This window comes from Epinephelus moara, chromosome 9, assembly GCF_006386435.1.
Source record: "Epinephelus moara isolate mb chromosome 9, YSFRI_EMoa_1.0, whole genome shotgun sequence".
NCBI classification, from domain to species: Eukaryota; Metazoa; Chordata; class Actinopteri; order Perciformes; family Serranidae; genus Epinephelus; species Epinephelus moara.
In genome coordinates, this window is record NC_065514.1 from 1,447,881 (window position 1) to 1,472,876 (window position 24,996).

At 39.5% G+C, this 24,996-nt stretch overlaps 2 protein-coding genes across 2 annotated transcripts; one reads left to right on the forward strand and one right to left on the reverse strand.

The window, feature by feature from the left end:
- Nucleotides 1-35: 35 nt before the first annotated feature.
- ccdc62 (coiled-coil domain containing 62) lies at nt 36-10,380 on the reverse strand. Its single transcript, XM_050053463.1, has 13 exons — nt 9,938-10,380; nt 9,807-9,847; nt 8,449-8,592; nt 7,957-8,149; nt 7,414-7,580; nt 6,838-6,939; nt 6,534-6,705; nt 5,008-5,109; nt 4,712-4,800; nt 4,022-4,122; nt 3,046-3,208; nt 732-881; nt 36-569 (listed from the first exon to the last, which is right to left on the reverse strand). Exons 1-13 carry the CDS (start codon nt 9,999-10,001, stop codon nt 510-512), a joined length of 1,548 nt encoding a protein of 515 aa, XP_049909420.1. The 5' UTR covers nt 10,002-10,380; the 3' UTR covers nt 36-509.
- A 1,759-nt stretch (nt 10,381-12,139) lies between these two features.
- Nucleotides 12,140-24,962, forward strand: denr (density-regulated protein). Its single transcript, XM_050053493.1, has 8 exons — nt 12,140-12,326; nt 15,961-16,073; nt 16,481-16,500; nt 16,819-16,912; nt 18,666-18,746; nt 21,503-21,619; nt 21,725-21,864; nt 24,643-24,962. Exons 2-8 carry the CDS (start codon nt 15,971-15,973, stop codon nt 24,685-24,687), a joined length of 600 nt encoding a protein of 199 aa, XP_049909450.1. The 5' UTR covers nt 12,140-12,326; nt 15,961-15,970; the 3' UTR covers nt 24,688-24,962.
- The last annotated feature ends 34 nt before the right edge of the window (nt 24,963-24,996 follow it).

Consider the following 24,996-nt stretch of genomic DNA (forward strand, 5'->3'; position numbering starts at 1 on the left):
AACACCAGTGATTTATAGGTTTACTTATAAATATTTTTTTTTTTTATCAAAAGCAGATGACAAAGTAACAAACAGCTCTCCACATTTCCTCTTGAGTCACCGGGTGAATCTGAAGGCAGTGAAACTGGAAAGACAATACAAGGACACACCACTCAACAGCCCTGTAGGACTGGTTTCACATCTCACCCACTCCACACAACACAGCCTTTAAACATCTGACACAGGCTTATAAAAAATACACATGAATTTATATTTGTATATATATACATTACAAAATATATTGTAATGTTATATTTTTTTTGTATTCCTCCCAAAAAATATTCAGAGGCACCAAGTTAAAAACAAAACAAGATTAAAGGTATAAAAAGGTACAAATTCATGGCAGGAATGTAACTTTAACACTTCATCATTCTCCTGAGAGGCAGTCCAACCTTTATCTGTGTGCACACAGGTTTTGTAGTAACACTGATTTTGAAAACTAAATAAATAAATCTGTGCTTCAGTGAGCATCAATCCGTCCACAGGGCTGTCTGGTGTCGAGGGCAGGCTCTGGGTGGAGTCTCACCGGCCTGTTGGAGGAAAATAATGAAGCTGTTATGTCTTAACACACCCAAACTAAAAAAGAAACAACAGTTTAACTGAACGTTTTACACCCTGGATGCCACACCCCGTTAATACAAATGGAGCGAGAGAAGAGGGTGATGAGGCCCAGCATTGTGAAACTCCTCTACCTTGTATGGAGGGGTGGATGGGTGGTGGTAATGATGGTGGGATGTCTGGCACTTGTGAGTAGGTCTGGAGCTGCTGTGCTCTGAACTGATGACCTGCCTGGACTCATCTAAGAGCTGCTGCAGAGAACAGCTGGACAGAGGATCATCACCCTGGAGAGAGAAGGAGAAAAATCTTTAAAGCCCCGTTTCCACTGAGCAGTTCAGTTCAGTACGCTTTTTGTTTTCTTATCCACTGTGACGGTGTTCCTTACCGTCCCCATGTTTGGTCCCCCCTCTGTTGGGGTACCTAGCACACAGATCTGGTACTAAAAGGTGGAGCTAAAACAAATCTTCACTTTTGCTCAACAAAGGATTTAATGCACAGGGTGGGGGAGCCCTTCTGTGTGGAGTTTGCATGTTCTCCCTGTGTCAGTGTGGGTTTCCTCCAGGTGCTCCAGCTTCCTCCCACAGTCCAAAGACATGCAGGTTAACTGGTGACTCTAAATTGTCCGTAGGTGTGAATGTAAGTGTGAATGGTTGTCTGTCTCTATGTGTCAGCCCTGTGATAGTCTGGTGACCTGTCCAGGGTGAACCCTGCCTCTCACCCAGTGTCAGCTGGGATAGGCTCCAGCAAACTCAGCACAGAAGGGCTCCCTGACTCTCCTGGATTCGAACCAGGCACCCTCTTGCTGTGAGGCAACAATGCTAATCACTGCACCGCTGATCCAGCCTTAACCCTTTCAGACTGCTCACAGGCTCATCGGGGCCGCCCTAATAATATCACACGTTTGATATTTAGGATTTAAAATCTGGATGATTACAGTTACGATCTCGTCAGTACGGAGCAGCAGACACAGCTGCCAAGCAAAAGTAAACATTCAAGCCCTTGAAGCTAATGTTAGGAAGCATACTACTGTTGACAGATATTAAAACTGACAGGTAAAATCTCACCTCTAATGCTCACTGAAGAGCAGACAGCCTGTGTTGAGCGTGTCTCCCCCTTTAAAATATAACAGTAATGCACACCAAGAATAATACAGAGGTGCTGATCACTGGCACTTGATTATAGAGAGCAAGTGTCGCACACTCCCCGCACTTTTATTTTGATGATGTTTTCCTTCTTTCTTCGGCCTTTTGGCCTTCTTCAAGATCAACAATCATAAGGTTTAATAATGAACAATCATAAGGTATGAGTGTTGATCTTGAAGAAGGCCAAAAGGCCGAAAACGTCATCACTGAAATAAAAGAAACGCCTTCTGGAGTCAGTGTGTGCCATACTTGTTGTCCACTCTCTGGAATTTTCTTCCACATTAACTACTGAACTTAACTGTCTGCAACAACAGTGTCCTCTTTAAAAAGCAAACTAAAGATGAATCTTTTTCTGCAAGCTTTTAGTTTGGTTTTTAGGTGTATTTTTATTTGTTTTAGGAATTAGAATCATTATTGTTATTAAATCCCCCTTTTTAAGAATAATGATGCTGCTTGGCTTTATATATATGTAATACTTTATTATCTTAACTTGACTCTAATCGAGCGTGTCTCCTCAACCATTAACTCATCCAGACTTGTTCAGTCTTCTGCTTTTCTGCAAAGCATCGTTACAGCAACTTGTTGCACCACGTCAGCCTCCATTTTGTTTCCATCTCCTTCCCCATGAGATCACGTGAGGCGGTGATTCATGCTCCCCCTCTGGTAATCTTAAAAACATCCTGTAATGTATGATGCCTCAATTTTTCAAATCTTGTAGTGTGTGCATGTTTGAGGTTACAGAGGAGAACATCTGTGAAGCTTCTCCTCATCTACGTGATGCAACCAGATTTCAAAATCAGTTAGAATTTTATAACCTCTGTCATCTGAGCCCAGTTTCATTTGCTTTCTTGTCGGGAGTTTAATGAGAAGATTGATACCTCTCTTGGATAAGACACTACAACCTCCTGTAATTAACACATTGTATCTCAATTGTTTAATTCATACAAAAAACCCAAAGAAAAATAAGATACAAAGTGAGTTCAAAACTTTCTCTCTTTTTTTTTTTTTTTTTTTACCTTTTAGACGGAGCCAGGCTAACTGTGTGTCCCTGTTTCCAGTCTCTGTGCTAAGCTAAGCTAACTGGGTGCTGACTGTAGCTGCAGACATGAGAGTGGTCTCAGTCGCATCTAACTCTGCATGAAACTAAATAAATGTCAAACTATTCCTTTAAAAGATGTGAACCCTTACACTTTTTTATGTTACTATAAAATGTCAGATCCTGGGTACTTCATCTCGACTTATTGAGAAATAAAAATGTCTTAATGTACACAACTGTTCTTGATATGAGGCACAGCTTCTGTCTTACATCTATGGAGTGTGTCATCGTGGAGCCTCTCAGGTCACCGTTGACTGTAGCTTTCAGATTGGCTGCAGGTGGAGACGCAGAGTCGTGTAGAGGTCTTGAGCTCTTCACTCTGAGTGAGGAAGGTGACCGGCTGTCTGCACAGACACATCGTAACTCCTCCTGACTGACATACAAACAAGGACAAAACAAATCATTTACATTACCTGTTCTTAGAGATCGCACAGCTCCCTCTGTTAAATTTACTGTACGTTCATTTATCAGTTTCCTCCTCTGCTCCTCGAAACTCTACTTGTTGGCTTTTGTGGCGATGTGGTAAATTTGATCAGAGAGCTGATCCTGACCAGAGGGAGCCAGAGTTTGCTTTTCTAAGATCAGACAGCTGTTATGAGTTGTGCTCTGTGAACTGTGTGTCAGTATCTTTACTTTTGTAAAAATGAGCTGTGGAAACAAGTGTGAAGCTCAAGGTCAGATCAGACAGTATCATGGTAACATCTCTGGCTTCAGAGAAAACTCTCAGGGTGTTTTTACACTCGGTCACTTTCAGTCCTTCAAGCAGACTCAGAGCAATGAGTGAACACCTGTGAACACTCCAAAAGAACTCTGAAATGATTGCTTCAAGTACTCGATTCTCTTTAGCTGTGCATTACAAAGACTAAATGCTCCAGGTTCCATTTGCCCTTAGGCATCGTATTTTAGCCCTCTGGATCACATTGCAGTGGAATGCTTGAGAAAACAGACAGACAGAATCATGTCCGTTTCTGTTGGGCCACTTTTTTGGACCACTTCAAGAGGACTGAGTTAAGTTTGATTAAAAAGGCAGATTCATAGAAACACCCTGAGTGTATGCTCCTTGCTCTCAACTCATCCGTGTTTCTCATCAGGGAACTCTGGGGCTCCGATAATTTGAACTCTGAAGCTCCAGACGCCCCACATGAACTCTTGCTTTGGTCTAGCCATGTTTTCCTGGCACATTCACCTGCCGGGTAATGCCTGACCCGTCTTTTCCCGCAGAGATTCCCGTGCACTTTCCAGGTTCAGCTGCAGAAGCTGCAGGTCGTTCCGCTGATTCTCACACACCTGGAAAAACACACAAAAACAGCATTATGTGTATTTATTAATGTACTTTTTTAGATATCAGATACCAACAGATATTTTTGTTTTTATTTTTATTCTAGTTGTATATACCTATTATTATTTTTTTCTTTCCTTTTTTAAAAATATCTGAACTTATTTCTGTCTTTGTTCTGCAGCAACGACTGAGTTTTCCCTCTGTGAGTCAAAAAAAGTTCCATTTTAATTTTTAAAAACCGAAATCATGATTAACTTAAAAAAGTGATAATACACAGTATCTTGTCCCTACTGTGTGCTTTAAACAAGTGTTGGACATGACAGTGACCCAGAGCCGCCGTGAAGAGTCTGCAGTAGCAGTCTGAGGTATGCTGCCAAACCAGAAAGGCACCTCTGATGTCAACGACGGTGTGAGTAGCAGGAATGAGGAAAGACGTATTCAACTGAAGAAGAAGTGTTTTTATTACAGTATATTCTATTCATTCATAACTGTTTAGTTGCTATATTTTTCAGCCGTGTGGTGAAGCTAGGGGGAAGATTTTTTGTTGGATATGACCTTTTTTTCTCTCAGTGAGGTTCAGCATATTGGACACTGTACCTGTCGCAGGCAGCGGAGCTCTGACATGGTGCGTTCCTGTTTGGAGCGAGCCAGATCCAGCAGCTCATCTCTCCAGCTGTCTCCCTCCCCTGGTGACAAACATCAGATGCTGCACTTATCTCAGCAGGAACATTTGTTTTTATTCTGGTGTCTGCAAACAGCTACTGCACAGATCAATATCAAGAGAAGAAGACTGCAGAGATAAAACTGGATTACACTTATTGTACACACATGCTTCTTAAAAACACAACAGAGCCTGGCCACAGAGCAGATTTGTAGTTGATAGTTTAACGTACCTGACAGGGCCAGATCTCTGCGCAGCAGCTGGAGCTCCTGTTTGAGTCGGATGATCTCTTCTCTCTGAGTGCTGCTCTGTGTCACCTGCTGCTGCAGCTCCTCTACAACCACAATACGACACAGGAGAGAGCAACACATGGGAGGCTGAAATAATTATTGGCTTAATGGATTAGTTAATACACAGAACATTAACAGCCAACTGCTTTGAGAATTGAGCTCAAGCAAAAATACCAAACATTTCTCTAATTCCAGTTTCTCAAGTGTGAGGATTTGCTGCTTTTTTTTTTTGTCATACATAAAAGTAAACTGAAATGTTGTTGGTTTTTGGTCTGCTGGTCGGAGAACACAAGACTCTGGAATTAACATGGGGAATTAAGATTTAACAGCACCTCTGTGACATCAGACAAAATGATTAATCAAGAGAATAATGGGCAGATTTATTGATATTGAAAATAATATTAGTTGCAGCTCTAGAGACGAGGTAAATCTCCTATGGTTGATTATGTTTCTTCACTTTAAGGCTGAGGTACTGGTACAAAGTGTTGTTTGGCCAGATCTAAGGAAACAGTGCCTTTAACTGTTCCAAATGGCCACGCTCGGGGTAAAAAGCCTGCTGAGTTTTAGGCAGAATCTCCTCAAATGGGGATAACGGTGCACATTTTTTTGATAGTGTCTCCTGAAAAGGCAAGACAAAGAAAAAGACATGAAAATGATGGATGTAGCTGTGTAAGCAAAGAGCAGGGACACCCTTGTCGCTTGAGAGGTTTTCTTGTCATCTCTCTACGTCCATAAAGGCTCAAAATATCCCCCCAAAATTAAATAAATACAGAGCAAACCATGTCTTATTTCTCATCTCTATCACTGGGGCCAGTCACTCTGAAAAGCGGCGGTGCTTGTCAGTGTTGTTCAGTGTTTTGTAAAGTTACAAAAAGACGCAGCGCCTTCTTAATTGCAACGTCGTCAAAGGTATGGGAGACTTGACCAGCACTTTTCTGGAGCAATCTGATGCCTTAACTCTGCACACTTAGGTCGACGTATACCATGTGATAATGAGGAAAATAAATCAGCAGGGCGACTGTAGCCTGATTCAGTAAAAGAGTTTTAAGATGATCGATTTAAAGTCTAGGATTTTTTTCCCAACAATATCTTTATTAATTTTCAAAAACCTCATAAGAACAGAGAAGCAACTGTGCTCTCATCCAGAAGAATATCAAAAGCACAGAGATAAATTATTGTCCAAAAACAAAATGAAGTCTTCCCTTACATGTCAGGCATTTTAAAGACAAAAATAAAACAACAATAATAAAAATAATAAAAATATATGTAATAAAATACACTAATAAAATAAAAGAAAAAAAGGAAAGGGTTCCCATATTGTTATATTCATGTCATGCTTTCATTGTGTGTACCCTGTATCAAACTCAAAGACATTGCTCACATCAAACAGAACAGTGTCTACGCATTTGTAAGCAAAAAAACCCCAAACATATGGAACTGAGGTTTGATTGACGTTGTACTCATGTACCTTTAAGATGTGTGATCTCGTGCCTGGCTTCTCTGTAGCGGCGTTTATTTTCCTCTGAGTCTCTCAGGAGTTTGCTCTCCCGTGAGCGACTCTCTGCCAGTGATGTCTCCAGATCCCGAAGGCGCCCTGTGAGGTCGACCACATGACCAGAGGCCTCGGTCACATCTTTGTCCTGATGTGGGGAAAAAGATTGTATTAACCAACTTGCAGAATATTTAAAAAAAAAATCATACACAGATACAACTTAATGATGATCCTAATAAGTATTTAATGAAGTTACAAAGAAAAGCAGTCTACTGTGTACCTTGAGTTTGAGCATGGAGCTCAGTTCTTCCTCCCTGACCTGCAGAGAGCCGACTTGAGTGGACAGAGCCATGACCGCGGAGTTGAGACTCTGATTCTTCTCCTGAGAGACACCACAGACATTTAAACCTAAAGCAGACATACTGAGTCTGCAAGACTGCTTTCAAGTGAGTATGAATGAGAAGAATGAGTTCCTTTTAAAGGCTAAGTTTGGTATTTTTAAATCTGGATCCTATTTTCCCATGTTTTTGTGTTCAAGTGGCTAATGGGAACAACAGGTTTTGAAACTGTGTGTTTTTGTTGTTATGGATGTTTCTTTGTTCTCAGGTCTCTCTTGAAAAAGAGATCTTGATCTCAATGAGACTGCCTGATTAAATAAAGATTAAATTAAAAAAAATAAAATAAAACTGGTCCAGTATTGAGCGAGAGGGCTGCAGACGACAGCAGTAAAAACAGGCTGCAATTTTTCCACTTTCAGTGAGCAGTCCTGCTGCTATTGCTCTGCCTTATTTTGACATGATGTGAGCAGATTTATTTTTAAGGAGAATATAAAAGTGTATTCACATTATAATTGTACCTCAAAGTCTTGACATGTTTGGCTCATGTTCTGATGTTTCTGTTCCAGCTCACAGAGCTGCTGCTGGGCCACGCTGAGCTCCTTCTGGACCTCCGCCTCCCTGGTTTCCACCACCCACACACGTTTAGTCAGGACTCTGATCACCTCGTTGCGCTTCTGCAACTCATCTGCACAAACAACATAGCAACTGATTGTTTGAGACATTTTTCAAGTACATACCAAACATTATCTGGTCCTTGCTTTCCCAAGGTTTGCTGCTTCTCAAAAGGAATACAGGAATTTGAGGGTGCCAGCTTAACAACAGGGATGTGATAAAGGTAAATTTCCTTTATGTTCTAAAAGTTTTTAGATTAAAATGTTAGCAAATTAATAAACAACTGAAAACAATTGTTAGTTGCAGCTCTACAACACACAAAAACAAGCAACAATAAACATCTATTCACAATTTATTATTCATCATAATTTGCATTTTTGATGATAAAAGCCAAAAAATAGTAAAAGGAGGACCGGATCTGTTTAAAAATATCCTGCCTGTGTCCTCACCGTCCAAACGGGCGCACCTCTGCTCCGAGCTGAGCACCTTCTGGCGGTCTTGTTCCCAGGCGTGAAGCTGCTTGTGATGGGAAGCAGCCATGGTGTTCAGCTCCCTGTCCCTGTCCTTCAGCTCGGCCATCAGCAGCTGGAGCTCCCTCCTCTGCCTCTGGATCATGGAGCCACTCGGGTCATTCACAGGAAACTGTTGGCAAAGCACACCGAGAGAGGCGTAAAGCTAATCTCACCATAACAAAGTCTGTTAGAAATAGAACTTTTGTCAGTTATTAACTGATTAATCATTTAAATGTTTTTTTAAGCAAAAAATACCAAAAATTCACTGGTTCCAGCTTCTAAAATATAAATTTGTTGTTTTCTTTTGTCCTTTATGCTAAACATAAAAATAATTTTGAATTTGACGTAAGACATAACGTAATCATAAATTAATTCCGTGTGTGGGAAACAATGAACTTGGAGGATTGGACAGAACAGATTGGATCTCACCTCAGCATCCTGCAAGATGGGGGGACAGAGCGAGTCTGCTGGGATGGGAGGGGAATTTTTGGCCCATTGTTTTGCTGTGCTGTCCATCTTGAAGCTGGTTAGGACAGAGGGTTGGCTGGCGTCCAGTAAAGCACCACCATTTTTCTGAAAAGTAGTGCACATACATGTTACCAGTAGTGGAAGAAGTATTCAAATCTCTTATTTAATTATAAGTACTACTACCACACTGTGAAAATAAAGTGTTCCATGTAGTCAGTGTTTTCCTATTCTATGTGATGTTTTGGCTTAATATTCCTGCTGCATTAGTGTGAATGTTATTGTGGTATTGTTGTAGCTGTTTACAGTTTTGCTCATTTTAACACCTTTATATACTGTTGGGTAGATTATTCTACAGCAGTGCATCATATTCTATAAGATCATCATATGTTTGTAGCGTGGCTGTCCTGTGAGAACCACATATCTCTAAAAAGTCTGAAAAACAGCCTGTTTTCAGCTTTGTGACGATGCATTTTCCAGCTGATTAAAGAGGGTTTTAAGGAGTTTATTTAGCTTAAGAAGGAGGAGAATTTTCAGAGCATATTCTTCAGTGTATCACAAACATCCAGCATCACCACATATGGAGGTACATAGTTTTCACTGGACAGGAAGTAACTAAAGCTATCCCATGAATGTAGTGGAGGAAAAGTACAATAATTTAGACTTAAGGCTCAGATTTCATTGTCACCGAGGTGTGATTCTTCTTCCATAGCATGGTACATTCTCAGACAACAGCAAGTACACAGCACACAGTAACAGCACTGACAGGAGTGCAAACTCAGGCCTGTTCAGCAAGGCCCATTACTTAAGGCAGCTATGGCTACAGGGATCAGGCTCTTCCCCAAAGTGAGTCCTTCTGCACCTCAGTGCTCTGAGGGCTGTCAGGTGAGGTGGTGATTGAGTGGGCGTGTGATGTCCTGTGCTATTGGGGTCGCAATGTGTGCAATGGCCCTGATGTTTAACTCTGAGAGGTTGGGTGTGGGGAAACTAATTATCTTGGCAGCAATATTGGTGATAGGTGTGAGTTTGGCCCTGTTAGAAACTGACAGCATGTTAAAAAGCAGGTGGAACAGCACAGTAGGATTGGCTGAATAATGCTCTGGTACAGCAGTGGGAGAAGATGGGGATGCCTCTGAGATGTAATGGAGTAGAAATATAAAGATGCATTCAATGGGAATAGTCAAGTAAAGTACAAGTACATCACATTTGCACTTAAATACAGTACTTGAGTAAATGTAGTTAGTTTCAGTCCACAATAGCTCATCACAATCAGACATAAATACATTTATTTTTTAAATGGGTTTCAATGAAATCTCACTGACCTTTTTAACTGGAGTGCTGTGCCAGAGCTCAGCTGAAGTATCTGAAAGTCACAGTGGATGGTTGAGACTTCCCTCATACATGTCAGACAAAGCACTTTAATGGTATTATTGTTGGTGGTGTGAGTGTTTACCGTTTGACCAGGGGAAACAGGCTGAAGCACCTCCATTAGGAGACAGTCTTTTTCCTCCGTCCATCACATCATAACTAAAAGTGCTAATATTACAACCAACTCCTTAGTGATATTTCTCCCTGTCTTATGTTACCGTCATTGTTGTTGTGAGCTTGTTTTAAACATCTTTTGGGGCGCATGCTAACGTTAGCCCTTCAGTTAGAAAGGCTAACTTAACGCTAATATTAACTGACCAACTCTGTGAGTAACTTCTAAAGTTAACTGAAACTCAGCAAAACAAGATAAACAACTTTTTTCAAAATTAAAACGCGCTCTAAAAACATTTAAACGTTGATGACTGACTTTAAAGTGTATTTAAAACACTGGAAATACCTAGCTAGCTGACGTTAGCTTCGTGGAGAGTTTAACTTTTGAATGTGAATGAACGACGGAAGTAAACAAGGGTCGGGCAGTGACGTCACGCCAAAGTGCGTCTCGCAGTATTTAAAATAATATTTTTATTTAATTCTTACTTCAGTTTATTTATATAGACTGAAGAAGAGTCACTAGTTATCGTTTTCTAGATACACGAACGTCTAATTAATAAGTGTAATTCATTTCTTACTTCCGGTCAGCATTAAAATAGGCTCGTCACCCACTACGGGTACGCGACGCTGCCAAAATAGTTGCATACTATTTTTTTCTCCATTGTGTTTTCTCTCCATTGTTACTCATGAATAGGATAGAAATAAAGACTTTAAAATGTACAAATAAATATATAAGACGATATTTTTCTTCTAAAAAGAAAATCTCTCTAAGAGGGAAATCATTATGGACTTATAAATATGTGACATTAAATGGCAGAAGGATTTGTCCCTTCAAATTCTGTATTTCTAACAAGATTAGAGAGATTCATTTTGAAATGTTGCACACTTTCTACCAGTGACAGTCCACACACAATGCCCCCAATGCTAATTTGTCATGATGTACATGTTTCTAATAATTAAATGCATCAATAATTAATTAAAAATAATAATTGACATTGTAAAATAATAATTAAATGTAAAAATTAACTTAATCATCAATAGCCAGTATTGGTGTTTTTATACTGGTGTTTCTTTTGTTTTTCGTTATTTTTTATTCTTCTTTTGTGCCAGGGAAACACAGAAATTTACACTATTAAAAAATAAATAAACAGGTTTAAGGTTATTGGTTATAAAGTGTCGAGATTTACTGAGTTGGATGAAATATGTGTAGTTTGCAAAAATAAACCTGAAACATTGATAGATTTGATTTTAGCTGTTTAGCATTCAGTTCAATTTTGGATAGACTTGGAAATGTATATATTTTACAGAATACTGGTCACTGTGTTAAAATCAATCTAAATGTTATTGTTTATTTTTAAAGCAGTGATTATTCATTGCAGTTTATGAAAAACCTCTTAATCCTTCTTAGTAATTTTAGTAAAAGAGTTGTTGTTGTTTTTTCAATTTAATTTAATTTATTTATTTTAGTCAAAATGCAGAATAATAAGACAGGTGTAACCACCACACATCATTTTAACCAGCTGGTAATTTGTCCCTTGAATGGTTTTAAAATGCTGCCATTGGGTTTTTGGTTTTTATTTTATATAGATTTTTTTTTTTCTAATCTCAGTCTGTCTCTTGTCTTTCATATAATATACAATTATGTCTGACTCTGTAATATTAACCTTTTCTCAATGAACTTGAAAAGAATTGATTTACTCATATCATTTTATTTTAGCTCTTAGAGTCAAATGAAATTCTGCATAGGCCTACCTTTTAGACACATTATCGAGAGTTTTGTTTGTACTGATTTTCATTTAATCACTCTGATGAGCAGTTAACATCTGTCACAATGTCATTTTTTTCTGTAATGATCCAACACCAAACATCCATTGTACTTCATTGCACCTCTACATTTTATATTTTTGTATATACACAGTTTTTTCAACATGTAAATACCACAGACTGCATACAAAGTCTACATCTTTATATACAGTCTGTGGTAAATACCATCACCATCAGTATAATTACGCTGTACATACTGTCAAATCCATCTACCTCATTTATATAGAGCAGTAATTTACTCCAGCACCCTCTGCACTCTGCACCACAGCACTAAATGTGTCCTAAATGTCATTGTATGGCTGTTGAACAGTCATTGGGTAGTGCAGTGTTCTTCCTCCCAGCACCAGGGGGCGCTGCTGCACATCAGCGCTGCTTATCCGCCACTCGGACAAACTAAAACAAGAAGCGCTACTAGGCGTGCTCAAAGTACGCCAACTAAACCTTATTCAATAAGAATGATTTTCTAGAAGTCAAACTAACATCAATAATGCCAGCGGATTTACCGAGCAGACATCAGTTTTAAGAGTATAATTCGCGGGGTACGTAACTCGACGTTTCTTCTGTCTTTGTCCAGTTTATTCAGCAGAGCCCGTTCAGTTAGCGGTGCGTTAGCTTACTTAGCATGCTAAGCTAAAGCCCCACTAAACTGGTGCTGACGGTGACAGCTGACGGTACCTGATGAATGAAACCACTCTAACTAAATTCGGGGATATGTTTTGCAGCAGGGTGCAGTTTGTCTTCACGGCACCAGTGTCCACGGCCACCGTGGTATTTAAATCGTAGTCATTGCCAAAAGTATTGTAGCCTAGCGGTCTTATTTAACAGAACAGCCGCATGTGTTAGCCAGCTAAAGCTAGTTCTTCTGCTGACTTCTCCTGTGCTATCTAGCCAACTAATTATGACTGTGCTGCTGCTGTGCATTAAATTAACCCCCAGTGGGACCGACATGTGAGCTGTTTCAGTTCACATAACTCTGTACCATGATATTAGATAGCTAGCTGCTGCTCAGCCAACTCATCTGTCTCTATAATTTCTTATATTTGCACATTTTTGCATCAACAATCCGAATCATTAATTAAACTCCTAACCATAACTGTTAAATAAATGTAACTTAGTGCAGTACAAAAGTCTAATATTTTCCTGTAAAATGTCCTGGAGTTGAAGTTAAAATTGCAAATACTTAAATATAACTGTCAAAATCAGAATCAGCTGCACACAGAAGTAATTTAAATCCAGTTTTAAGTAGGGGTGGGGAAAATCTATACAGCATAGTGTCGTATTGTATCGTCACGCAGTGCCAAGTATATATATTTTTGATGATGTAAACTATTAATATTACAAATACAAATTAAACTTAAGGTAGCCGACTAGAATGATATAATCAGTTGCTTTTGCTAGACATATCTGCTGCTGCAAAAAATGACTGAAGTGAGATGGAAAGACTGAAATCTTAATTTATAAGATTGATTTGATTTGATTTTTTGGGGACATAATCTACAGTTGGAAACAGGTCAGCATATTGCGTCATATTTAAAATCACAATAATATTGTATCGTGATAACACTGTATGGTGGATCCTCTGGTGATTCACACCCCTAGTTTTAAGTTGTTCTGACTGTACTTAGACACAGAATAATTTATAGGAAGGTAGAAATTGACACACAGTTAAAATAAGGAGCTGAACAAAGAGAGGTAAAAATAAACATGCACCTGTTATAAGATAGGGGTGGGAATCACCAGAGGCCCTATGATACAATATTATCACGATATTTCAGCCATGATACAATATTATTGCAATTGTAAACATTTTGCAATATAATAATATTGATAATAACCTTTATTTATAAAGTGCTTTTCAAAACAAATTTACAAAGTGCTTTGCATGGTTGATCCTGGATTTAAAACAATGCAGGATTCAAACAAATAAAATGAGGCAATTTCAAGAAATACAAAGAACAATAAGAATAAAATAAAGATAAAATACCATCACTGAAGCAGATAAGAAAATAAAAGAATACAAAAACTGATGAATAAACAAGATAATAACAATAAAAATAATCAAATGAGACAAATATAAATACAGTGTAATATGATGAGTATTGCTTTAATGTTAATGCAAAATATTGTGATTAATTACCTTTTTTAAAACTACAAATCATGTCTGCAAAGGAAATCTTTACTGACATCTGTTTGCATAAAGTTTTTTATCTGTTCATCTTACGTGAATCGTTTATATTGCAGCAAAATTTATCGAGTAAACTGATAAACAGTTGATTTCAGTGTTGTCGAAGGCCACCAAAGGTTTTAGTTGTGTTTTTAATATGAATAATTCACATGATGAAAAATAGATACTTGGCCTCTGTGTATTGAAACAATATTGCCAGGCAAATATTGCAATACCATGCTGTGTAGATTTTTCCTCCACCCCGATAATAAGAGAACATAAGATACACCTTTACTGACCCATAGCAAGGAAAGTTAGTTGTTGCAGCAGGAGAGAAATAAGCACAGATAAGTATAGAGAGTAGCAGATACAGTAAATAAGAGACAGGCTTCATGAAGTTAAATAAGAACAGAATGAAGCAGAAACATTTGGAGACAAACGATATGCTTAAGTGACAGAGGTGTGATTGATAGCAGAGACATCAAGGCTGTGTAAACAGGTTAATATATATGCTCTCTTTGTATTATTATAGTGTTTGATATTAACATAATATAGACCTCCTAACACCTCATTCAGCCCTGAGGTCCCTCAGGTCAGCTGACCTGGGGCTCCTGGCTGTTCAAGCTGAGGGGTGATCGTGCCTTTGCAAACTGTGGAACAGCCTCCTCGATCTGACTCGTTTAAATCCAGGCTCAAAACCTACTTTTATTCATAAACATTCAGGTCCCCCTGACGTGGCTTTCTCTGATGTGTGTCTCTGAATGTATGAGCTGTGCACCTGGCAGTCACGTTGCCTCTCGTGTGTGTTTTTAGTGACTTATTCCTTTTGTACAGCACTTTGGTCCATGTAAGTTGTTTTTAAATGTGCTTCTTAAATACATTTGAGTTGAGTGAGGTGAGTCGTATAATATGGTACATTATGAAATGGTGTTGGGCATAATATAAGGTGTAGTGGTGTAATATATAGGGGTATAAATCACATGTTTCATCACGATTCTTTGGGCAACAATCTGATATTCACTGACACCACAAAGTCTCCCACAGTATGATTTTAATTCAGGTGCCTGCGACTGATATGAGATGATATCAGTAAATATCCTCATTGTGTTCTTCTTGGCTGCTTGCCATGCCACATAATGTCTTACACAAGGACAGCAGGCTAGCTCAGCTGATAGCGAATTGTTACTAATGACCTCAAATGACAGCTGTCTGTATGCAGACTAACTTAGTTTGACACTTATCTTAAAATACTTTAAACTTAAACACCAAATCATCTGTGTCATCACTCTAATTTGAATAAATGTTCAGGTGGAAACACAAAAACAAGTAAAAAATAGCACGCACATCCCAGTAAATCAGTGCAAAAATGAAAATGAAGTCCGCACACCAGGAACTGCTCCTACATGTGGTGCTGTACCATTAAAGTGATTTGAAGGAGCAGTTCCTGGTGTGCGGACTTCATTTTCATTTTTGCGGTGGAAACGCAAATCACATTATCAGGAATTCTTTTCCCCAGGTAAATAAATTCCTGGTAGTAAAATTTCCTGGAAATGTTGGTGGTAAAGGGGTTATTGTGTTCATGTTGGCCGCTTGCCATTTTGTCTCCCAACTGGCTGCCGGCACTATTTGAATATTTAGAATTCACTTTGCATCAGTATTATTGGATCGTTGATCCTTGAATCAAAGCATCAGTCCGTATCGATATATCATTACACCCCTGGTAATATGGTACAATACAGCATAATATACAGTACAGTCCAACAAAATAACACAGAACTGAACAGAATATTAAATATGGTGTCCTACAGTATAATAATATGACATGCTGGCAGGAGCTGGTTCCCTCACACCTGATGTTGTGTCACATCTGAAGACATTTTGTCTCTGCTCTTTAGGTTTTACTGTGGATACTTTTACTTTTCTGACTGCTATTTTCTGGTATCATTAGCAGCAACCTATATGAACCCTGTGCATTAATTTGTTGTCTTTTTAATGTGTCTTTTATGCAGATAATTAGTGATGGCTACTACTGAGATGGAATCTGGTTCTTTGGAAAGCAAATCAGATCATGGGACAGTCGACTCTGATTCAAAGTACCCACTGAAAGTACTTTACTGTGGAGGTACGGTATATCACATCGTCACTTTACCCTTTACTACTGTTTTACAATATTTATATCTCTGTATCTATATTTAGCTTGTCTAATTATGCATATATATTCACTACATTCCAGTTTACATTCAGTTCATGCATTTTGCAGCTACTGTCCACCAAAAATATGTTATTTTGTGTTTTATATGTTGTATTTTATCCCTATATCTTTACTTCTGCACTGTTACATGTCTCAGATTTCTAATTTTTTGACATGCATGATTGTTTCTACATATTTAAAGAGCATTGTTGGAGGCAGCCCTCTCTGTAATAGTTGCATATGATTAAATAACTTGAAATTCACTTGTTTGTTTCGACAGTGGTGCCCTTTCAAAATATAAAAATGTATCTTTGTTTGTTTTGTTTGTTTGTTTGCAGTGTGCTCCCTGCCTACGGAGGTAAGATTTAACCATCAAACAAATATTTTATTCCACTGTTCACCAGAGCACTCATGAATATGCCGTTTGAGATTTCAGAGTCAACTTTATTGGCCAAGACCATGTCTACATGCAAGGAATTTGGTTTTGATTTTAAGTTTGTTTTTAATGTACTTACACACAGTTTAATAACGTTTTCCAGGAAAGACAGAAATACAGCTAAAATCATGGGCAATAAAGCTGACATAAAACTATATAACAGACATATATAACTAGTTTAAACTGTATATTTAAGGTGTTTTTGAAGGTATAACTGAATCTACACTGTTGTGTCTGCAGTACTGTGAGTACATGCCTGAGCCAGCCAAATGTAGGCAATGGCTTGAGAAGAACTTTCCAGATGTCTTTGCCAGGATGACTGTAGGTGAGTGCCGTTTAAGATTTTAACCAATTACATTTTGTTCAGTTTCCCCAAAGTCTGCATGCACAGCGCTCCAAACATGTGTGACCTAAAAATAGAGCTGCACAGTGTAGATTTATATAATTATGCATGACTACATGAGAGTAAGTAGTGTGGGTTTTTGGATGTGGTGCAGTTTATTTGTGTCCTCCTGGTCTTGAAGGCTGCGATATATTCACGTGACACAAATGTCTGATGAACGTGAAATGTTATCCCTAATGTTTCGCTTTATCACAGTACATTTTTGTATGAATACGTCTTCTGAAACCACTCAAAGTCACAGTATCACCTATTATAAGGGTACCCATAATGTGATGTGTAATGTGTTTACCCCTTAACATGCAGCTTTTCTCTTCCCCCTCTTAAATTCTAGTGACTGCTATCAATGAAATAAGCTGCCAAGAGGCTGAGTAGGCGTTTAACTGTGACTCATTCAAAGAAATCCACGTCCAAAGATGTGCTTTATGATGATTTATTAAACAACTAAAGCAAAATGAGATTAAATGAAATATTACATCTTGTAACATCACGTGATGTGACGACGGTCAACAGAAAAAGAGCCAAAAACTCACCCTCTTTATCCAAAAGCCGCCACGCCAGTGAATGAACAGGTAAAATAATGTGAAACTACATCCACCTCTGTGCAAATTACAATGACCGGAAGTGAAAGTGACCAAAAGAACAAGTGCAGCCTAAACATAAAATAAACAATGATGGTTAAATTCACATTCTGGCTCCTACATAAGTATTGTTCCATATTTTTGACGGGGCGACCTCTAGCTCACCTGGGAGAGCGTGTGCCCCATGTAGGCTGAGGCCTTTGCAGCGGCTCATGTTCGATACTGAAAATAATCTCTTTTATTTAAAGTATTATTCTACATTATCTGCCAGAATCATACTGGTCTCCTCAGCATCATTGGTTCCAGCTCTACGCTGAAGATATACTAACACAGACTGAAATAATAAACCCAGCAGTCCATGTTTGATTCCATCAAATAGAAATTTCCTAGATAGACACATTACCCGAAAATTCAACCAGACATATTTGGTATGTTTGGCTGCACAGCATGAGTTTGTAATGACCGACCCACATGCAATACAGTGGGGTTTAAAGGTTGAAAATGTTGTGATATTTGATGAACTACGCTTTCAGCTCACTCGAAGTCTGTATTAGTTGCTTGCCTACAGTGATTTTAGGTGCAGTGTAACAGCTGTAATAAAAGAGAAACAGATTTTATTTTCAGCACAAATCACAGAGTAAAATGGCCACTTTAAAAAAGCCCCTGCAAAAAGTTCATATGCATACATACAGTATTTGGAGGAGTCTGACTGAAAAGCCGTGAAACTGTGAACGATTTCTCTCCAACAAGGAGACACGTTAATCGGAAACATGTATATTATTAAAAATTAAAACACAAATGTATGAATGTGTGCAGCTGGCAGCAGAGTCTCAAAACTGCGACTATACTGACAGCACAAGGTTCACTCCAGGGTATCCAGAGTGAGAAATGACCTCATAATGAGGTCAAATCTTCTCCGGTCTAAAGGTCTCTAACGACGTCAGACATAAAGAGGAAAAAAATAAACTGTCATGGACACACGCTGGTCACTAGCCAAGCTGTCCTGTTACTACAAAGAGATGGCAGCCATCCAAAAGTTAAGAAGCTTTGTTGCAGGATTGGTTTTGATATTTTCCTTTTGTCCTTCTGAACCACTGGTCCGGCAGCGAATGCTCCCAAGCAGGAAACCGGCACTGGAGAAGCTCCCCCTGCAGGCGAGGAGGAGGAGAAGAAGAAACAGAAGAGAGGTATGTTGGCAAATGCTGGAGGGAATTTTTTCCAACAATCAACTCTATAAGGCTTATTATGGGATGTTATGGTGTTAGGTATTCATTAAGATATTGTCTCTGGGAGTCAAAGGAAGAAAAATGTAATGCCTTGATATAAACCTTTAAGGGTATATTCCAACCACCCACTCAGGGACGTGTTCACACCATCAGTGTTTGTCCACTGTCAGTGTTTGTTTTTGTCACTGACAGGCTCAGATTGTTATTCTAAGTGTCTGATAACATTATGAAAGGATCCCTACAGAGATAGAGCTCTGTGTTAAAGAGTAAGATCCTTTTTGTTGAACCAGAAACAGCCCTGAAATCACCATCACCAAACCCACCAGACTCCATTTAAACAGTCGTCATTGTAAAAAGACACTTCAGTCAAAGTCGACAGAAACAAAATAAAACTCACAGAAACCATCTTGGTTCGTCTTTCCACTGTTCCAACAATCACCAGCTCTGGTTTGGTTTAAATTAACCCTTAATTCACCAGTTAGATGTGACATCATGCTGCCTCTATACACACTAACATTACCCTTTTTTAAATTTATTTATTAACACACACAAACTCCAACAAGTATTTTAGCAATTTGGAATAAGAAATGCAGTGAATCATGGATAGACTGGGCCAGAGTTTGGGAGAATGTTTCCTGTTTTTCCCAAAACTAAAATCATAACACTTAAATTATAAATTAACAAGCCTGAATTTCATATTTAAAACTTATTTGACACCAAAATAGCGTTACATGATGCGTATATCTACTGCTCCAAATTGTACCTCATGTGATTTGAATAAGCTGAGGACTTTCATACATATTATGTGGAAGTGTCCATCAGTTTAAAGTTTTTGGGATAGGGTTGGGACTCGTTAGGATTTTAAGGATTCCGATTCCTTATCGATTTCTTAACGGCCCGATTCCTCTTACCGATTCCTACATTATATTCATTATACTTGCTATATTTAAACAAGTATATAATAAACACAAATGCAGTCATACAAATACAAAAACTTTATTCTAACTGTTGCACAGTACAATTAGATGAAAATACACATTTGTGTGTGGTGTGTATTTCAGATTTAGAGCTTGTATCATCTCCCTGAGAATATATAACAACAAAAAGTGATTCTCTGATTTCTACAGTAACACTATTGCCTCAAATTAACCACAGCAATGTAATAAAAAATACTTATATGCATTCATGCTTGGGCACTGTTATTTACGTGACAACACCTGAACATAACACACACACACATTGGCTGTTTGTTTCACCCCTCACTGGAAGCCTCGGACCTCCCGCCGCCCGCTCCCGTCTCAAACACGGAGGTCTCCCTCTCCACGGAGCACCCACGGTGCACGCCTGGCCTGTTAAATAGCCTGTAACCATGACAACTGTGTGACACAGACTCAGTGCTTTAGTCATTAAATAATGTCGGGCTCGGTCGGGTTCGGACAGAAATATGCGGCCCCTGCTGTACTCTAATGGAAATGCACGTGACGGTTTTTTTTACAATCTAGGAACCGTTTGCAGGAACAGTTACTCCAAATGTGATGGAACCGGTTCCGGAACCGGAAATTTGGACCTGGTTCCAAAAAAGAACCGGATCTGGATCCCAACCCTATTCTGGGAGCAAATAACAAAATGTCTATCTGAGTGTTAGGACTGACTGCTCTCCAGCATGTGTGCTGCTCAGTGATGATTCAGAGCAGACCTTAAATCACACTCAAAGGCAGTTATGGTTATCAGCATGCACTGCTGCTGAAAAGATATTGGCAGTTAGGTGGAAGCTGCCACAGTGCTTTTATTCAGCAGTGGGAATACTCTATTGGAGATTTTATCTGTGGAGCTCTCTGTTGCTAGGATGAAGGGGGCAGGTTACATCACGCTCGAGGCTCGGAAGGAGGCACTCAACTTAGCTAGAGAACGGGTATGAGTTTGTATTTGTCTTCACTTGTACTCTATAGTGCACGTTTGAGAAACTTAATACGTGTATAGTAGAATTCAGAGAAAGACCCCTAGGGACAGGAAAGGTCAGGGTTGAGGAATGATCAGAAGGTGCAGGTGTACATCTGTGAGGACCTCTCCTGGACGACCAACACCACAGCCCTGGTGAAGAAGGCTCAGCAGTGCCTACACTTCCTCTGCAAACTGAAGAGGGCAAGAGCTCCCCCACCCATCATGTGCTCCTTCTACTGTAGCACCATTAAGAGCATCCTTACCAGTGTGGTGCAGGAGCTGCACTGGCTACAACCGCGGGACCCTGCAGCACATCGTGAACACAGCTGGAAAGATCATTGGTGTCTCACTCCCCTCCGTCCTGGACATTTGACAACACACACGACACACGCAAAGCTCTCAGCATTGTGTGTGACCCCAGCTACCCCTCACACAACCTCATCTGCCTCCTGCCATCAGGGAGAGGGATCCAGAGACTTCAGGCACGAAAATAAAATTATGCTCCCAAAAAAGACCCTTTATTTAAATGGAGTCTGGTGGGTTTGGTGATGGTGATTTCAGGGCTGTTTCTGGTTAAACAAAAAGGATCTGACTATTTAACACAAAGCTCTATCTCTGTAGGGATCCTTTCATAATGTTGTCAGACACTTAGAATAACAATCTGAGCCTGTCAGTGACAAAAACAAACACTGTTAGTGGACGTACAATTATAGTGTGATTACAGATGTGAATGTGATGTCTGAAAGACTGTAATCTGCTTTATTTTTTATCTTAAGGTGGAAGAGGCCAGATCAAACAGAAAAAGAAGACTGTGCCTCAGAAAGTCACGATAGCAAAAATCCCAAGAGCCAAGAAGAAATACGTCACACGGGTGTGTGGCCTCGCAACATTTGGTAAGACATTTTTGTGTGTGTGTGTTTTTATTGTTTTCAACATTACATTCTCTTCTTCTTAAAGCTTTATTCTCTTAACGTACAATTCCGTGTTGACTCTTGCAGACATCGAACTTAAAGAGGCTCAGCGATTCTTTGCCCAGAAATTCTCTTGTGGTGCCTCAGTTACAGCAGAGGATGAAATAATCATTCAGGGAGATTTTACAGATGACATAATCGACGTCATTCAAGAGAAGTGGCCTGAGGTGAGCTGTCTCAATGTGTCTTCAGTGATTTGTCTTTGTGTGTTTATGTGCTCGTTTGTCTTCTGCCTCTCAGTTTCAGTTTCACTGCATGAGGCAGTGCTGGCTTTAATTAGTAATTTTGCACTGAGTTTGAACCTCTGTAGCTGAGCAGTGATGTTAAAAAATGTAAGATGGTTGGCAGGAGGAGAGGAGGGATTTGGCTGGATTACTGAGAAGAAAGTGGCTCAAAATTTAACTTTATACTTGGAACAAGTTTAGAAAGAGATGGATTTCAGGACAGATCAAACTGAGCAGGCTGAAAGAAGTTAAAAGAGCACAACTATACTGGTGCTGTACTTTATTTCAGATACTGTCTGTGCAAATGACACACTGTATTTCATGGTTAAATGATACATGATGATACCAGCCTGCAGCTCAAATGTATTTCATGGGCTGTATATAGAATAAACACAAATCAGCTGAAAGAAAAATGAAACATTAGTGGTTTACATTGGTGTAGATCTATTTTGTGTTTCTTACAGCATATTTTGCACATGACAGTACTATAGGTGACTGCTCTTAAAAACAACAACAAAAAAGAATCAGGGAAGAGTCCTCAACTAATACATATCATAAAACCTGGGCGAGATAGAGACCGTCAGAACAAGCTTCCTCACAGTTTTCTTGGTTACTAGGATGACAAGTCCCTCCCTAATCTAATATACAGTTGGTTCCGTTAAAAGGAGAGGCACTGGGGACACCAGTGCCGTTCTGAAAAGTTCCGGGATTTTTAACCACAAGCACTCGGAGCGACCACATGAAAACGCTGGAGCACGCCTCACCTGTGTCTTGGCCAAAATGTTGCACACAAACACACTGCAAAGGCTACAGCCAACAGCCAACCAGCAAGTATGTTGTGTACCTGTGTGAGAGGACACACCCCTCCATACCAGCAGGGAGCAGAATTCTATATTCATCATGCAAAAAGGGGAACCAGAAGACTGACAAGATGCTATTTAGCCAGTTAGCGTATTAACAGCACAACCTGATGTTGACAGAACAAATTAGATTTACTGTGAGCTAGCGAACAACAGCACAATAACACAAATATTATCTTACCTAGTGTTACAAGTTTGATTTGGTCTCACTTCCTCTTGACTTTAGCTCTTTGTTTACTTTCCTCACTTCCGTTTCTCGTGCTGAGCTGAGCCGCCAATCTGAGTGATTTCTGTCACCGACAGGCTCCACTGTCTCCGACATCAATTCAAAGTGCTGAATCAGCCGGAAAAAAGCAGACAAGGGCAGATTAGTGCCAATGCTGCTGGATGCTACAAAAGCTAAGGCAACAGACGTTCACCAATGACCTGACAATGACAGCTGTTGGTCATTGTCAGGTCATCAGTGAACATCTGTGGTCCTCATCCCTGCGGTGTGTCCGCACTGTTGGCCCTCATTAGTGCTAGTTTTCCCCAACAATTCAGCATATTTATTTGGCATCGGCGACATCGGAGCCTGTTGGAGAATGAAATCACTCTGACTGGCAGCTCAGCACACAAGAGGAGAAATGGAAGTGAGGAAAGTAAACAAAGAGCTAAAGTCAAAGGGTGTGAAATCAAAACTAGTCAAGAAAGGTCAGGTTTTTTTTCTGTAGCAGAAACTTTTTTTGATGGTTTGTGTTATTGTTCACTGGTGCACGGTAAATATGCTCTGTTCTTTCTGGGAACATTGAATTGTGTTGTTAATGTGCTAACTAGCATAAAGACGGTCTTCCAGTTTCCATTTTTGAATGAAATTACAGACCACCGCCATCTGCCGGTATGGAAGGGTATATCCTCACATGCGGGCGCAGAATGTACGTGCTGGTTGGTCATCGATTGAAGTCTTTGTTGTAATCGCGTGCAACTTTTTGGCCGAGACACAGGCAACGTGAGGTGACGTAGCAGGGGTGTTTGTCGCCACTAGTTCTCTGAAGTTGGTTTGGTGCGTCTGGGCCTTTAGGGGTGGTTGAAAAGGGCAAAATCTTCTATCATGGTATATGGAATTTATGTCAATACAGTAATTGTTCTATAAATTTAATAAGGAGATTGTTTAAAATAACCATACTGTTTTTCATCACATTTTATTTTCTTCTTCTTTTTGGTACTTCCAGACAAACCAAAAACCTACTGCCTCACATGAGACAACCCTGGAGTTAAAACCAAAAGACTTAAAACAGAGCTCTAAAATTCTTTCATAGTGGAAGCTTTAACGTTCCTGAGAACAATTTCAAATGTTCCAGGTTTCTATATTTATAGCTTTACTCTCCTCTTCCATGTCTGCCCAAATCACGCTGCCTTGCGAGGCAGCAGTATTCGCAAGATCATCACAAGAGCACGCAAGATACAGTATTGCCAAATTCCTACCAGTGGACACGTGTCTGCTGTTGCATGGTATATAGCGTGCCAACAGCCCACTCAGCCTGAAGTTTAATTTATAAAAGTGGTTTTGTCATTTCTTAAATCAGCTGGTCTCTGTAGTTTTTATCAAACAGGAGGAAATAGTGCTTTTGTTGGGGACTGTTTTCAGCGGCAGATTAATCCACTTTTGGTGCTGTAGTGAGTGTTTGTGTCAGCAGGACGGTGTATGTGGGATGAGTTAAAATAAACTACAGTGTGTGTTCAGGGTAATAAAGGAACACGTGACTCAGTGAGGCTCGCTGAGGTGTTTTAATAGGTTTTGGACAACAGTGGAGCTCTGTGGCACACAGGAAGAAGATACATCAAATGCAAATACTGAGATCTCTGTGTGTCTCTGTTTTAGGTGGACGATGACAGCATCGATGATCTGGGTGAAGTCAAGAAGTGAAGACCAAATATGCACTTTTACTGAAACGGATGTGACCTGTAACAACGACAACAACCTGGCCAAATGTACACATTAAGTCATTTTATACCTATTTTATTTACTGTTCATAAACAGCTGCGGACTTGGCCACTCACTTGGCTTCCTTTTTTTTTTTTTTTAGTTAATAGCTGCTTTCTCTCGTTTGCCAAAGGTGTGGTATGACGTGAATCCCTCCCAGATGTTCTTCACTCAAAGCAAAACTGTAGGCTAATAAATTTCAGTCTCCTTCGCCTGTACGCTCTTCTTTCCAAGTTTGTTGCATGTCTGTTT

Excerpts from the sequence above, each read along its gene's own strand:
- ccdc62 (XM_050053463.1), bottom strand. The coding sequence starts at position 10,001 with ATGGACGGAGGAAAAAGACTGTCTCCTAATGGAGGTGCTTCAGCCTGT. Across the intron at positions 7,581-7,956 it reads GAGGTGCGCCCGTTTGGACG|ATGAGTTGCAGAAGCGCAAC; the intron begins GTGAGGACACAG and ends TTGTTTGTGCAG. Across the intron at positions 3,209-4,021 it reads GGTCAGGCATTACCCGGCAG|TCAGGAGGAGTTACGATGTG; the intron begins GTGAATGTGCCA and ends TTTGTATGTCAG.
- denr (XM_050053493.1), top strand. The coding sequence starts at position 15,971 with ATGGCTACTACTGAGATGGAATCTGGTTCTTTGGAAAGCAAATCAGAT. Across the intron at positions 16,913-18,665 it reads GATGACTGTAGGTGAGTGCC|CGAATGCTCCCAAGCAGGAA; the intron begins GTTTAAGATTTT and ends CTGGTCCGGCAG. Across the intron at positions 18,747-21,502 it reads GAAGAAGAAACAGAAGAGAG|GTGGAAGAGGCCAGATCAAA; the intron begins GTATGTTGGCAA and ends TTTTATCTTAAG.